This window comes from Pteronotus mesoamericanus, unplaced genomic scaffold, assembly GCF_021234165.1.
Source record: "Pteronotus mesoamericanus isolate MK-2021 breed Mesoamerican mustached bat unplaced genomic scaffold, CSHL_Meso_final contig_269, whole genome shotgun sequence".
Classification (NCBI taxonomy): domain Eukaryota; kingdom Metazoa; phylum Chordata; class Mammalia; order Chiroptera; family Mormoopidae; genus Pteronotus; species Pteronotus mesoamericanus.
Window position 1 is genome coordinate 1,629,874 of NW_026555114.1, and position 16,198 is coordinate 1,646,071.

The 16,198-nt window shown below is 35.2% G+C and overlaps 1 protein-coding gene across 2 annotated transcripts in view; it reads left to right on the plus strand.

Annotated features, from left to right (window-relative positions):
- The window catches only part of BCAS3 (BCAS3 microtubule associated cell migration factor), a 475,802-nt gene that overhangs the window by 158,825 nt on the left and 300,779 nt on the right, over positions 1 to 16,198 (plus strand). For both annotated transcript variants that reach the window (XM_054574853.1, XM_054574854.1), the window contains exon 16: positions 14,280 to 14,430. In XM_054574853.1, the coding sequence (XP_054430828.1) occupies positions 14,280 to 14,430 (151 nt within the window). The remainder of the gene's footprint in view (positions 1 to 14,279; positions 14,431 to 16,198) is intronic.

Genomic DNA, 16,198 nt, shown 5'->3' on the forward strand with positions numbered 1-16,198 from the left:
TTTCCTCGTGAATTTGTTTTTTTTATAAATTCTTTTATCATCCTTTAAAATGTTGCTATAACATTATACCAATTTTTGCATCTACTATACACCCAAATCATGAATGTTTAAATATTTTATGTCACTTCCTATTGTTGAGCAGATGAGTTTTTTGGAAAGTAGATAGAAATGAGGAACCTGAAACAAGGTGCTTTCATTTAAGAAGCACTCATTGAAAAAAATCTATTAAATAAAAATAGCATAATTTTAATAGACTATTTTTATAGAGCAGTTTTTTATAGAGCAGTTCATAGAAAAATTGAGAGGATAGTTCAGATAGAAAAGTTTTTAAGGACAAAAACATTACCTTTATGTATCTTTAAAAATTCTTATATTGTCTCTAAAATGTTGATTACACTCTATTTCAATATTTTATCTTTCTGTCTTTTATTTGGAATAGTCCACATTATCTTTCCGTCTTTGAAAGTTTTCCCTTAAAACAAATGCCAGATAAGGTAGTTAACAATTGAAGCTAACTTGAAATTTCTTGTTTTGTCTTTTACTGCTCATGAAATATTTTGTATTTTCTGTCTATATTTTTTTACATGGCCAAGTCATAGACTCCAAGTTTCAAGTGGTTTTGATTTTAAACAGTTACTGAGACATGCCTCTAGAGGGCGATCTTTTCTAAACTTTTCCTTGATTGTAATCATGGCAACCCTGGCATGAACCTGGTGTGCTCTGGATGTTGATGTCTTATAAGATCTTATAATTACCCAGCTTCCTTCTTATTATGTTTTCTGTGATTTATTCTTCAAAGTCTTCTTAGAGAATTTGACTTTTGAACTATACAGGGGTGGACAAAAGTAGGTTTACAGTTGTGAGACAAATAAATAATACAATAATTAAGAAATAATAATGCAAGAATAAACTGTTTTGTGTACTCACAATTGAAAATTTACTTTTGCCCAACCCTGTATTACTGTTAATCTATTTTTAGCACTGCATTCAGATACCTTGGTCCTATGAATAGATTTAGGTAGTTGAATGGAGGCAAATTTTTTAGTTGATTAGTTAAGTGGTGTGTGAATGTTCTAAAAATTCCTTTCTTTGACTATGTTGCTATTCAAGGAGCTAACTTCTCTACTTTTATGGGACCAGAGTGATTAAACTCCACAATTGAGACCTTATTAGGGCATATATTTAATTTCTGCTTCTTTTTTTCTGTTAACATTTATTAGAGTTTTATTGTTTTTGTTTACCTATTTAATATAATTTTATAAAAATAACTCATGCACTTATTATAAAAGGCTAATAATACCACCGATTCATAATGAAAGGTGGCACCCTGCGGCCCACCCCACCCCACTCTTAGAGGTCACTCCCCAGAAGCTGCTTCTTTCAGTTCTTCATAGTGTCTTCCTTGATGTTTTTCTTGTTTTACCCCTTTCTGGAAATCATGTTACGTTGGAAATGGATCTCCTGTTGAACCCTTAACTTTCCTTTTTATTTTCTGTTGCTTTGCCTATTTGTTTCACTTAATGAGTATCCCCAGTTTATCTTTAAACTTCTTATTGCATTTTTATTTCAGCAACATGTTTTTAATATTCTTTACTCAGAATGTTTCTTTTATTATTGCATTCTTTTCTTATTTGACAGACATAATATAGTTTATCTCTTTAAGAGTTATATTTTTTGAAGCATATTTTGCTCTTTGTATTACCTCTGTTACCTCTTTTTCAGTTTTTGTTTGTTTGTTTGTTTGTTTTTTTGTTGCAATCATTATCTTTCTTGTAAGGGCAATGCTTCTCAGTTGAAATTATAATTTACCTAAATAGATTTAAAAAGTAGTGTTATCCAGGCCCAGTTTTAGACTGATTAAACTAAAATATTGACCTGAATGTTTAGGAATCCTTGGCTGATCATACCTATATTTACTTTATTTTAGAATTTTGTTATTTATTAATTTATGTCATGATTTTATTTTTATTCATCGAACCAACAAACCTGTAGTTAAACAACTGATTGGAAGCTCTTTGAGCATGAGAAAGTCATACCAACGGGCAATTTTATTAGGGTACCCCAATCAATACAATTTGTATTTCACTTTTCCCTTTGACTGGTCAGTTTCTCCATAAGGAGTGGTATTGGGTGGTGGAGACTTTCTGGCAGTACAGTTAAAAGTTAGTTTTCAAGGAGTTGAAGGAGTTACATTATTTTAGTTTAGTGATTAGAATAACAAGAGGATTTGGTTTATCTATTTGCATGTTCCTATGGCCTTACTTTTCCAGGGAGGAAGACAAGTAAGGAAGTTTTAGCTAGGTTTCACTGAAATATTTTGTTTTCAAAATTTGATTTTAGAAAAATTGGAAAGAGAGGAGAGAGTAGTAAATAGCTTTCATAGAATACATAATGACCAGTGTCTCAATGACCTAAACAAACAGATTTAGAAATAATCGGACTTCAGAGTAGGAGCCATGAGTAGTCTTGAACTTAAAATTTGAGCAGGAAATAAAAATATGACAGTTGGCTTATAGTTCGTAAACTACAAAAGGGTAAGGAAAGTGGGGTCAGGGCTGTGCCAGGGTCACACATACTGAGGCACAGAAACTACTGTAGGTCTTATCATAGTAGGTGTTTAGCATACAGTGACATTTAGAATTTGCAGGAGGTTGAGAAAAGGAAAAGGATTTAAGGTTCATTGAAAAAGTTATTAACATTGGGTGATGTGTTTTTGCAGGTGAGAATATTGAAGCTAGAATGAGGCACAAGAGTAAAACCGTTTCAGAATGGGTAGAGTGGATTTAATGTGAGCATTGTGGTTGCTGGAAGCTTCAGAAGAGACAGATCATTCCATTTTTTAGTGTTCAGAACCATCTCTAGTTAAGCCATGCTTAATAACTGTTTAATAATACTTTACTCTTGTCTAGCTTTGGAGTTTACTGAAATGTATCCACATTTAATAAAAATCATGGGTGGGAGAAAATATAAAATAGCAATACTGATTGATACATGAATATGGTTTTCTGACAAAGAACCAGGTGATAAGAAAAAGTGCTTCTGCTTAAGCAGAAGTACAGGGAGGCAGTGTCGACACTTCCAGGTACGGTCATGGTGTCGCTCCTTTTTGGGGTTCTCACTCTCAAGCACTTTCTGTCAAAACAGTTTTTATGTACACAGGTAAATTCATGGTTTTGCTTTTAGAAAAGCAGCGTAGAAAACAAGGACTTATTCATGATGTGCTTTGATTCCCTTCTCTGTTTCTTTTTTTTTTTTTTTTTTGGTACACAAGTTTCACAAATTTTTGAAAATTTAGACACCTGAATTTTTGAAAATTTAGGCAGCTAAATGCGGTATCACTTTCCTATTTTCTTCAAGCATAGAACATGTAAGCATATTTTGATAGATATTTAAATGTTTTTAAGCTAGAAATAAAATACATGTGAATATAAAAGGTTTTATCTTCCCTGCTATCAAAAATGCTGATTTGGCCGTTTTGCACTGTACTCCCATTTGTGTATGGTTGTTAAAAATCTGCTGCTCTTTCCCATCTGAAGGAAATGCATCTTTGACACTTCTCATGACCTGAGTCATGATGCTGAAATAGAGCCAGAAAATATCCTTACCAGTCATGGGTAAAAAGGAGGAAGGCTTCCATGGGGCGGGGGGCGGGGAGCGGGGAGGAGGTTGTGGGGAGAAGAGCATCTTTAGTAAAGTTGCTTACATTTTACTGCTATAGATGTTACTCAGCAGAAAATACTTTGATTTTAATACTTATTTTTTCCTTAAGTATGCAGTGTTTAATGTATTTAGAAAAGACAAGTTCTGCAAATGTTAAATAAATGTGAGTCCTCCAAGTCTAAAAAATTAAACCTTAAATCTTGCAGTTTATTTAATATTTTATAAAGTGTCTGATTTTACTTCAAAACCAACTCAGTTCTTTCACATCTTCTACATCTAACAGTAAAAATAATGTTATATTTGTCAAGTGCTGAAAATAAGTTTCTGTGTTTTTTTCATTGAACAGTGAAGTGCTTCTGTTTGCTCTGTTGACATGATACAAAATTCATTGTAGATAAGCATGGGAGAGCTGGGTGTAGGGTATTTCAAGAAAGAATTTCAATGAAGATTTATTTATACTTTGGGGAGTTCATTTAATCTCAGATGTGGTCCAAGAGATACTAGATTATGGAGTCTTTAATTCTGGGGATTTTTCACTCAGGTAAAAAGTCTTCACTTCTGAACATTTAGTCCCTAAACTCTATTTGAGCTCGATTCAGAAGAGAGGGAAATTTTGAGGGCATTTAAGTATGTTAGATTTAGGAATAATTTTAGTTTTAAAGTAAAAGTCCCAGAATCATTTTCTTGTATTCTTCTAATTTATACCAAGAGTTTGCTTTGTCCCCTCTGTTGTTGAATATATCTGTATATGGTTTTGTTTGATTTTTGATTGTTGAAAGAGTAGCAAACTACAATCCTAAGCTTTAAAATGAACTAAAAACTGCAAACACTTCTTAAATATTAAGAGCACCAGCTCTTATAAATTTCCTTTATTCCAAATCTTGGAGTTCTCTAGGAAACATAAACTAAAGTAATTAACTTCCCACTTATGAGGGAAGATTTTGTTCATTCATTTTGTAAATCTGGGTTGGCTGTGTGATCAAGACTGAATTGTGCCACATATACAGTGGGAAGGAAGTATAGCTGGAAGAGTCTCCTACAGTCTATTTCATTGCCTGTCTCCATACACCTTTTTGTCTTTGAAGTTTGAGGGGCATATTTCTTACTCCCCCCCACCCCATCGTATTCTTGGCACTTTACAAACATTGTTTCTAATTTGCTCCCATCTGCCTTTCTGGGTTTATTTTTGCATCCCAGATTCTAATTCTTGGGATGCAAAATTCTAATCCTGCCTCAGTGTCTTTTTGGAATAGTGTAGACAGTCCTTACTATAGCTTTAGCAACAATTAGTGCCGTTTGACTTTTATTTTTTATGTATAAAGTTTCTAAATTTATTGACTTTATTTTAGATTTAAGGAAGGAGAAATATCTAAATTTATATGTAATAGTCGTGAGCACATTAAGTTAATAAGTAACTAGTAAAATGTATTCAGTCTAGAAAAGGAAAACCACCTAGCAAATTGTTTGTTTAAAAATCTATATATAAATATTTGCATAAATATATACATTTATACATATTTATTTAATAATTAGTGCAGTGTTAGTTCTCCAGAAACTTTAATCCTACTGACATTTAGTAAGTAAGCACTAGTACAAAGTTCCATGCAGGCTAGTCTGTATGTTGTAGGAAGAAATGATGACAATATCATTACAAACCTCAATCCCCATCTTGCAAAGAAAAAAGAAAAAGAGGAAGAAAAGGAAGGAATGAAGGCTTTGTTTCTTGTTTTCAGGTCAATTTTGTGGGAGATTTATTTTCCTACTTTCACACCTCTCCCCAGATTACCTATAGTAACATCTGTGGTGCCACAAATTGTTTATGTGGAAGAGCAACAAAGGTTTTTGCTTGAAATTCATAAAGGTTTGCAGTATTTTTACCTCACTGTCCAGAACTCCCCAGAAAGGTTACAGGGAGAAACAAGTCAATGCCTAGTCAGAATTGTCCTTGAACTTTTTCCATCTTGAACTCTGGCACCTAAACTGTTAGGTTGTTGTGTTAACAGTCTTTTACTTAATAAGTCTGTATTATTCATTTTCTTTTAATTGAAAGTTCTACTTGCTCGGCTCCTGTGAACAAGCATTGCTTCCGCCCAGTTTGGTATGTGGGTCAGAAGGCACTGTTTCTCACCAGGGTGCTGCTGTTTCCTTTTCCTACTTGAGTAGATTACAGATTATCCTGGAATACGCCTGAGAAAAGGTCAAAAAGGAGGGTGAATGTCCTGGAACTACCGCTGGGAAGCTTGTCATTCTCATCTAGAAAAGGGGTGGGGGGAATACAGAAAAAGAGAAACAGAGACTCACATCCCAACCCAAACATCCCACATTCAGGAAATTCCCATTTGCACAGGATACTTTTTATATTTTCTGAAAGGATTTTATGTGGTTTTGATTAAATAATTATCGAGTGGCTGAGAAAGCCTTAATGTTAAATTAGATGGCAAGCAAGAGCTAAGCAGTGTTTTTAACTTTTCAGAGCCCAGATTTCCACTGATTGGTTCAAAACCGGCAACCACTGTACTCTTTTTTTTTTTCAGAGTCAACATGTTGGGAGCTTTTCAACTATAGAGTTAACTTAGTTAAACTTGTTGGTATATTTTGGATTTTTATGCCTGTCCACAGCAGGATATTAAAAGCAGACCAAACGTTTCAGTCTTCTGTGGAAAGCAAAAAGCACAAGAAAAGCCCCATGTGAACTTACCGCCCGGATTTTATTTGGGAGCACTGTGTCGGGAATAGACACCACGTAGAGAGCTTAGAGTAGGGAAATTGTTGAAAGGAACGGTGGGACGTTTGGGGATAGGGCTCTTGCTGTAGAACGATCTTCTCAAGAGTACCAGGTTGTCACACCAACATTGGCTTTCACTTGTGCCTTGTTAATGCAATTTCAAAATGTAAGAATTCAAAATATTAGCAGCCCGTTGACACTGGGACGCTTAATTCCTGGAACAAGAATGGATCTTGTGGATGCATGTATGGGAGAGGTGATGCGAACAGAATGTGATACTATTGTGGGAGTCTAATGTATAGTATAGGGTGGTTGCTATTGTAAACTTTCAGGAAAATGAAGTGCCTAAAGGGTATAAGGTCTGTGTCCATGATATGGATCAAAAAAGTGAGAAGATGATGCACGCCTCCTAATAACATCGCTCTTCTGTAGGGCACTGTCCGTACTGCCGAGGGTCCTTTTGTTTTTTAACAAATGAATCTTTGCCTTTTGTATGTTTATCCCTGCATCCCTAATGACCACAAAGGACGATGCTCCTTTACCATCCAGACATGCCATTTTGTCTGCTTTATTCCATTGTAGTTCTAAGTTTCTTGTGCCTTGTGTTACCAGAATCTTCTTTTTACCCACATCAGCAACAACTCTGTAGCTTGTGCCTCTAGAAACATATTAAAAAAGTTTTCTTTCTCACTGCTAATGATACTTTTTAAGGTACTTTCTGATCTACAACTATGATCCCTTGATTACTTAATGCTATATTAACTGCTTTTATTCTCTTTGGTTCACCGTTTGGTAGGATAGGGAAATTTTTTTAAGGAGAAGGGGAATGAGGCTTATAATTATATCTATGTCTTATTTTTTCCTCTTCCTTTACTATTTAGCATAATCTGAAATGGTCAACAATTTCAGGATCTTGCTGGCCTCAGAATGCCTTGCAGCTGGCCGTTTGCCACATTCACATGTTCTCACATCCCTGCATTCAGAAGCTAAGAATACCAGCCTGGCAGCTTCTGCGGAGAGGGTGAAGATAAAACAGAAAGGAGTCTTGCTCTGTAGCCACGTTACCTGGGAGTTGTTGCTGATGTCTTTTCCACAAATGTTCAAGTTTGTCAAAGCCCAGTAAATCTTAGAAAGTTTATTTTCCTTGTAGCATCTGTGTTTTATAATAGGTCTTTTAATTTGTTTTTACTTTGTCTTCAGGGATTTCTTTTGTCCGGAGTTTTCAGACTATGTCTTCTTTTTTTTTTTTTCCTGTGGAAGTGAGTCCGTTAATGATGACTGGTTTGGGAATATGCCTCTCTGCATCGCCGACCTGACAAGCTGTCCCTCCGGTGCAGCAACAAAGCCCATTGTTATTTTCTCTCTTTACTTTTGTCCTCAGTGTAACCCATTTTCCTCTGTGTTTTTATACTACAGAATGTCTTGGAAAACATACTTTGGGGCGGTAGGTAGATGATAAGATGGCATTTTGAAGTTCCAGACCCTTAGTAAACGGATTATACCACGTCAACCTCACACACAGATAGTGGCACTATGTATTAATACGAAGGTTGAGAGTTTCTTTCCCCTAATGTAGAAGGTATCTGCAGGAATTCTTCATCTAAAAGGCAGAAGAATAATTTTATGGAAAGCACATGAGGTTGTTTTCGTAATTCATTTTTCAAAACTGCAGTCTTGTTCAAGTAAATACAGAAAGCCAGTGGTCAAACCCCAATGTGAACTGTTCTGGTTCAGAGCTTTGCTGTAACATGAGAAACAATAATAATGTAAACAAACAACTGAAAATAAAACAAAGTATCCTAGCTTTTAACATCAAGGGATGCTTTATAAATTCTGACTTTTAAATGATTTTGTATTCCTAAATAGAACTGCTGCTTTAATTTATTAAAAAACCATTGTATTGGAACTTGGTATTTCCCCCCCCTCCAAAGAACTCCATCTTGGGGACTGGTAAACCTCTCAAGGATCAAAGCTCTAGTGGATTTGGATAAAGACCCGAAAGCCTGAAGGCTTATGGAAGTTTATCTATATAGAGGAAGCCCAAAAAACTGGGATGAGAGTCTTAGAAGGGCTTATTTTCTCATGAGATTTTTGGTACTTCCTCTGTTTGGATGTGCCAGAAATACTGTGAGAATATCCATTCTCATAGCATTTGTCACTCACAGGTCTCATCCTAGCTAGAATTTGAAAGTATAATGGGGTGTGAAGTAGTATATGTAGTCTAAGGTTTTCTGAAATCTCACTACTAAAACTACAGTTAACCAACCTCTGCTATTTTCAACATATTTCTATATAAAAAAAGCCTAATAAAGAATAGTTAGTGAAGGTTCTATTTAACTGTTTAATTTTACTGCTGCTACTGTATGTGTGCCTGAGAGGTGCAGCAGAGAAATGGTGCTATTATCTTGCTTTGTCCAAAGGGAAATTGAAGCATAGAACAGAGGGACGGACTTACTCACATGCAAGACTTGGGGCGCTACAAGTCTCTTCCTGCTGAACCTTATTATATTAAAAGCTTCATGAAAAATTCTGGCCGGAAATTTACCCTTGATATAACCACAAGGAAGTATCTGAAGATCTATTCTTAAAATGATCAAAGTCTACACTCCTGGCCTAGTCAATATGAGACTAAGCAGGGTAGCGAAAAACATGGATTCCAGCGTCTGGCTACCTTCTGAAGTACTTTGAGTCCCCTACAGAATTAATTCTTTTTCTCAAGCTCATAGGGCTAAATTCTCCTGTACTTCTTGGATAGGGGAACATATCATTCATGGATTCAGCAGACCTTTATTGGGCTATCAGTGATTAGTAAAAATGCTGTCCCTGCTCTGGAGGAGTCTCCAGTTTTTGTGGAGGATAAATCTGGAGGTTTATTAGATTCTAGCCACATTTTCAAAGGAAATCCATGACACAAGAGATAGTGAAAAATAATTTTTAGCCAAAGACTTGGAGCAATTAAAAAAAGAAGAAAATATCATTATACAATTTTGTGTATTTGATTTATTGAGTGTGAACCTCATTTTTAAATTTGATGTTTTTTAAATGTATTTTTGTACATATAGATCATTCTGCATCAGCTAATGAGATTTCTTGTCTAAGCTGGTTCCCTGATTTTCCTAACTCTTGATATAATTGTCCACATCTCTCTCATCTTATCCTCTAATTTCCTATTAGAAAGGTAAGGGTAAGAGCATACAAGTTCTTTTCCTCTGTCCTCAAAATTGGTATAACTTACCGTCCTTTTTAAGTGTCTCCTTCCTTTTTGTTCTTGAAACCTTTTGCAGATATCTTTATTAGTATATTTTCTTGCATTTAAAATTTTTTCATTATAATTCTGTCACATTATTTTATGAACACTTTAGGAGTCCCTGAGACTTATTCAGGGCTAGAACAGGGTCTTATACCAGTAGGATCAAAAAGTATGACATGAGTAAATGTTGAATGAAACTTTTGCTTGGTACAGTGTCTCATCTTGTCCATGTCTTCTTTTCAACCGCCAAGTTTTTAACTCTGTGTTCAACATCCATTACCTTTATCGCTTTTGTCAGTGTTCCCTTTATTTACCCCTTCCCATCTGACTTTTTTACCTCTTTCCTGAAACTACCCTGTTGAAGATTAGCAGAGTTAGTTCCATTCTCTCTGCGTTTGCCTTCCTGAACCTTGTCATCATTGACCGTTTTATTAACGCATTTATCCTTCCATTAAGGTTGTTTTTATAAACCACTTGCCATATCTAATAAAATACAGTAGCCACTCCTTATCTTCAGTTTTGCTTTCTATGACTTCTCTTATCTGCAGTCAACTGTGGTCCAGAAGTGCAAAGTTCCAGAAATAAACAATTCATACGTTTTAAATTGTGCACCGTTCTGACTAGTGTGATGAAATGTCACACTGTCCTGCTTCATCCTGCCTGGGTTGTGAATAATTTCTTTGTCCAGCATGTCCATGCTATACATAAATAAGTCATTATGAGAGAGAGAGAGAGAGAGACCACCATCACCTAACTTTTATTACAATATATTTTTATAATTGTTATATTTTATTAATGTTAATTTCTTAACTATGCTTAATTTATAAACCAAGCCTTATCGTTGGTATGTATGTGTAAGAAAAGACATGTTGGGTCTGGTACTGTCTGTGATTTCAGGCGTCCACTGGGGGTCTTGGAATGTATCGCCTGTGGATAAGGGGGACCACTGTGTAAGACAGACACTACCTCTATTCCTAGTAATATAAAATCTACCTTACTTTATTCTTTCTAATCAGCTGGATTTCAGAGGCTACATCATAAACACAGATACCAAGGATAAAATCCCATAAATACTCGGGTGTTGATTGACAATCTAATAGCCAGCTGAGCAAGTTAAGTCTGATGTACCTTGTATGGCTTTCTGAGGTTGTCCTTTATCCCGGTGAGCCAGTGAAGGATCAGTCACGGCTAACCAAGCCACACGATTTGGGGCTTCTCTGTGAATCACATCATTTTTTCCTAGACCACTCATCCCTTCTGTAAAGTTCAACGATCTCAAAATTTGAACTGTTCCCTTGCTGAAGAACTTACCTAAGTTTTTACGCTCCAGCCTCAGGTGAAAGGCTTTCCTAAATCGGTGGTTATTCTATGTTCCCACCGCTTCCCGTTTTAACCGCCCTGGCTAGAGCCCTTTCTGGTGCTCGCATGTTGCGGCGTCCCCCCCGCCCCCGCACCCTCTGCTCGTCATGCTGTCCTTCATGCTCAGGATACTTCTCTCCTACTCTTACACATATTTTCCCTATCTTTCAAAGCCTACATCATGTTCCGTTGGCTCCGTGATCTCTTTTCCAAATAATTGATCCCATGTGTACTTAGCTGTAGTACTAAGCAATTAGAACATTATTCCTGTTTCATGAATATTAGACTGTAAGGTTTGAGACAACAGAGAATGCAGTGCTCACAGCATGTAATCTTGGGCTAAGATGCTTAAGTATTTGACTGCTACCTGTGAAATGTGTGTGTGTGTTTTACACAGCCCTTGAATTTCATTAGCCTGTGACATATTTAATGTTGTGGTGTGATTTCAAATGTAAATTAGTATTACTATAGTTGTGTAATCGTGAGTTTTGAAACTATTTACATCTATATTCATCTTAAGAGTATCATGATCAATCATATTGAATGATTTGACTATAAAACAGTTTTTGTTATTCTTCCACAATTATCAAACATTTTAATGGAATTCCACTCTTCACATTACCAATAAGGTTCTGTGTAATGTGAGTGTAGATGTCATTGTGTAATTTATTAAATGGCCTGCAGGGGTGTCCAGCCTGTGGCCTGCAGGCCATATGCAGTTCAGGATGGCTCTGAATGCGGCCCAACACAAAATCGTAAGTTTAGTTAAAACATTATGAGGATTTTTTGTGAATATTTGTCACAATGTATTTAATGTGTGGCCCAAGATGACCCTTCTTCCAGTGTGGCCCAGAATTGCCAAAAGGTTGGACACCCCTGGAGCATCTTGTGTACATTCTGCATGATGTCTTTTATTATCCCTACGATAGGTGTGGGTTACTTCAATTAACTTCAGTGTGCATTCTGAATTGGAAATTGGGGGGATAGAAAGATAAATAATTTGTGTGAATTTCTTATTGTTTTTCTTATTTTGTTAAGGAGACATTTATATGTGTTTAATTTTATAATTCCATAGGTTTGTGTCCAAGAAAGAAGACAGAATAGGTTAAGCCATTATTCTAATTCTGAAGACAACTTTATGTTGTAATGATTTTTTAAAAGGTCCCTCTTACCTTTCCGCTACCTTTGAAGCTACCATTAGATAACCGGGTCGAAGTCCTCCATCTGTACTAAATTCATTCAATTTCAAGAGTAAATTTCTCTCAGGATGACTTTTGGTAATGATATATTAATTAGGACTTTTGGGGGGAATTCTTTTTTTAATACAAATTTGTCCTCCAAAATCAAATTAAAATAACTGTAAGTGTGTGTTTACTGTCACTGTTACTTATAAGATACCATTTTTATTGCTGACCATATAACTAGTACAAGTAATTTTTATGAAAAATCAAGAACAACAGTGGGTGATTGCCGGGGACAGGAGTATAAGGGGACTAAAAATGGTTTAAAAAAATCAAGAACAATGATGTGAAAATAACGTTAGGTCAGTGAGGTGTTTTCTCTATGGAAGAGTTGTTGGATTATTATAAACATTGAACTCATTTAAATAACATGGAAAATGTAAATTTTTATAAAGTTTCTGTGTGGTGCATGAATTTTAAAAATTGCTATAATGTTACAGTAATCAAGAAAATATGGTATCGAGGAAAGGGTAGACACATGGATCAATGAAACAACTCAGAAGTAGACCCACATATATATGATCAATTGATTTTTGACAAGGTGAGAAGGCAATTCAATGGAGAAAGGGTAATCTTTTTAACGAATTGTGAGGAGACAAGTGGAGACCCATTTTCAAAGCAGTGAACACAAGGAACCTCAACTCATCCCTTGCTCCCATTCACAAAAATAAACTCAAAATGAATCAGTCTGCTCTCACCACTTCTGTTCAATATTGTACTCGAAATTGTAACCAGAGCTATTAGGCAGTAAAAGAAGTAGAAGTCACCTGGACTGACAGGCAGAAGTAAAACTCTCTTCTAGACCATCCTAAAAAAAATCCACAAGAAACCGGTAGAGCTAAGAAACAAGGTCATAGGATACAATATCCATGTACAAAAATTTATTGCACTTCTCTACACTACCAACAAAAAATCTGAAAAAGGAAATTAAGAAAACACTTCTGCTTATTAGTTGCATCAAAAAGAATATAATAGGAATAAATTTAACCAAAGAAGTGTAGAATTTGTATCCTGAAATTTCCAGCACAATATTCAAAGAAATTAAAGAATATCTAAATAAGTGGAAAGACATCCCATGTTCATAGCTTGGAAGGCTTACTATTGTTAAGATGGCAGTATTCACTAAACTGGTATACAGATTCAGTGCATCCCCTTTCAAAATCCCAGCTGATGGTTTTGTGGATAATGACAAGGTGTAGGTGGAAGCAGCAGGTTTTGTTAGGTATCATGGACCATTGAGGAGAGGCAACAAACCACAGACTGCCTTTAGAAAGAAAAGGACTTCAATATGATTTTTTTGTTTTCTATCTTTAGTCCCTCTGAAAAACCATTATTTATTGTTACAGGGGTGCTTCCCTATCAATATTCTTCCTTGGGGAAAGGTGACTGAACAGGGGTTATAAGAGTGTTAAAATTTAAAAGGCAATCCTTAGTGAGTGCTGCGTGTGTTTGGCCAGGACATCACTTAAATGGAAAAAATGAAAGAGATCATGGACCCTGCCTTGCTTCAGGCTTCAAGTATCATAACATTGAAATAATGGACATTATAGGTAATATTTTGATGACACTGGTTAAAAAATAATCAGGAAAAAAAAAAACCCTAAACCCGTGTTTGTAAGATTGTGGTAACCTTCATTTAAACTTGAGAGATTTTTGTTTCATCTGATTTCATTTGTTTCATTTCATTTCATTATTATATTTAAAAAAAAAATCACATCTCATACCTTAAAAAATTACTCTGTATTTCTGTATAACACCATAAAATTATAATTAAATTTTATAATGATTGGTATAACCATTTAACATCTCTCCGATTTGGTATCCTCTATTCCTCCATCCCCGAAGACTAAAGTCTCTATAATCAAGTCACATTTGATGTAACTAGTATTCTTTGTCCCCCACAACCCAAGCATGTAATCGTGATTCTTTTAGAATCAATTTTGTCTTCGATAACTTTCTTCAGTGGTTAGTGGGATTAGTGCAAACGCTATGAGAAAAGGAACCTTCCCTTGGTGATGTTTTTCTTTATTTTTTCTTTGTGTAGGGAAACTAAACAGCCAAGACTCCTACAATAATTTTGCCAACAACAACCCTGGCAACCCTCGGCTCTCTCCTCTCCCCAGCTTGATGGTGTTGATGCCTCTTGCACAAATCAAGCAGCCAATGACATTGGGGACCATCACCAAACGAACGGGGTAAGGCCTCAGGCTTGGCACTTAATAGCCATCTTAGAGGACTGAATACATAAAAATTAAATACACTTTTTGTTTGGGTGGTTTTGATTATGTTTTTCATTTCCAGCCCATATGAGAGTTAATGGCAGAAGATTAAGTACAAAGTATAAAACATGCACAACCATGTGCATACACATTCATAGAAAAAACAAAGCAGTGACAAGTTGTGAAAATGAGTATTGGCTAATAAAAACCAGATCTGTCTACTTATTCTTGCTGCCTGTGGCTTTGTCTGAAAATACAGTTTCATTTTCTTTCTTTTGTTGACATGATATGGATTTATAACTACTCTCAAATTTTGACTGACACAAATGCTAACAAGAGAACTTTAGATGGCAGCCATGTCTCTAATCCTTTAAAAAAAAATCTATGTGCAGGTATAATTTACATATAATAATCTGTTATTGTTGTCAGGACAATGCGACATTATGGGTAGTTTTTAAGCCAGAGTCCTAAGATTAGCACTGTATTCAAGATCAGTTATTAACATCCTCAAAGACTTAATGATACACTTCAATTCATATCTTTGTGTGTATTTTAGCTATTTAAAAATTTTATAAATTCCTACCTGTTAGAAATATAGGATCATCACTTCTTTTGGTTCCTGCAGGTAAAGTGCTGTGTTTAAGGTATCATTAGGTATTCAATTATGTAATACCGTTGAAATCCCATTTGTACCAGAAAATATATATGTCGATAGGCAAATTGGCCGTTTTAATCAATATGCAAGCCTGAGGTTTAACTTACTTTGAAATGGAACAACTGTCTTACAGTTGTATATTAAGTCAGTCAGGAGAAAACTCTATCTTGGCTTCAAATAGTTGTCAGGCCCCTTCCAACAAAAGGAATAGATTAATTATTTGGCTGTGTTAGTATTGGTTGCTAGGTGGTAAAGTGTTTGCAGAGGGCAGTTTTGTGAGAAGAATTATTTATTCTCAGGGACGAGGCCTTCGAGCTCCATATTTTACCATATTACAGAGATTGACCCTCTCCCCAGGTTTTGTGTATAAAGTGATCCTATTGCCGAATGCAGAAATAAAATTGAGTTGTTGCATATTAAGGAAGAGAAAAATACAGCAAACTTAGGTCCCAAATCAGCCTTGTACAAAATCTGCTTAGGAGTTTTTGCCTGTCTTTCCTGAATCTTCATGAAAGAATTGTTTTTCTTGAATTTAATTTTAGTTCTGTTTCTAGTGTTTATGATTGTTGTTTTTAAAATTTAACAACTATGCTATTTTATAATGGAAAGAGTTAGCTCTCTTTCAAATAAGCTTCTCCATAATGACTGAAATTCTGTGATGTTAGAGTTTAATCCAAAATAACTATGGGAGGGGTGGAAAGTGAGTCTTTTTTGGATATATTTGAAATTTTCCATAATAAAAAGATAAAATCTTTCACTCTTTTTTACTCTCTGTCTTGCTATTCTCTCTCTGTCCTTAGATAGGTAGAAATGGAGTTGTCTGGTGTTTTCCTATGCTACCCTACTTTATGAACTTAGATTAACTGTGTTTTCTTTTAATTTTTCAATTACAATTGACATTCAATATTATTTGTTTCAGGTGTACAGCATAGTAGTAACTTTTGAAATGATCACCCCGATAAGTCTAGCATCCTTTTCTTTTTAAAAACTTGGTCACAATACCTAGATTTTTAGAGCATGTATATTAGACTCACAGTATAAATAATTTAATAATTATTTATTAATGAATTAAATAATATGAATTTGAGT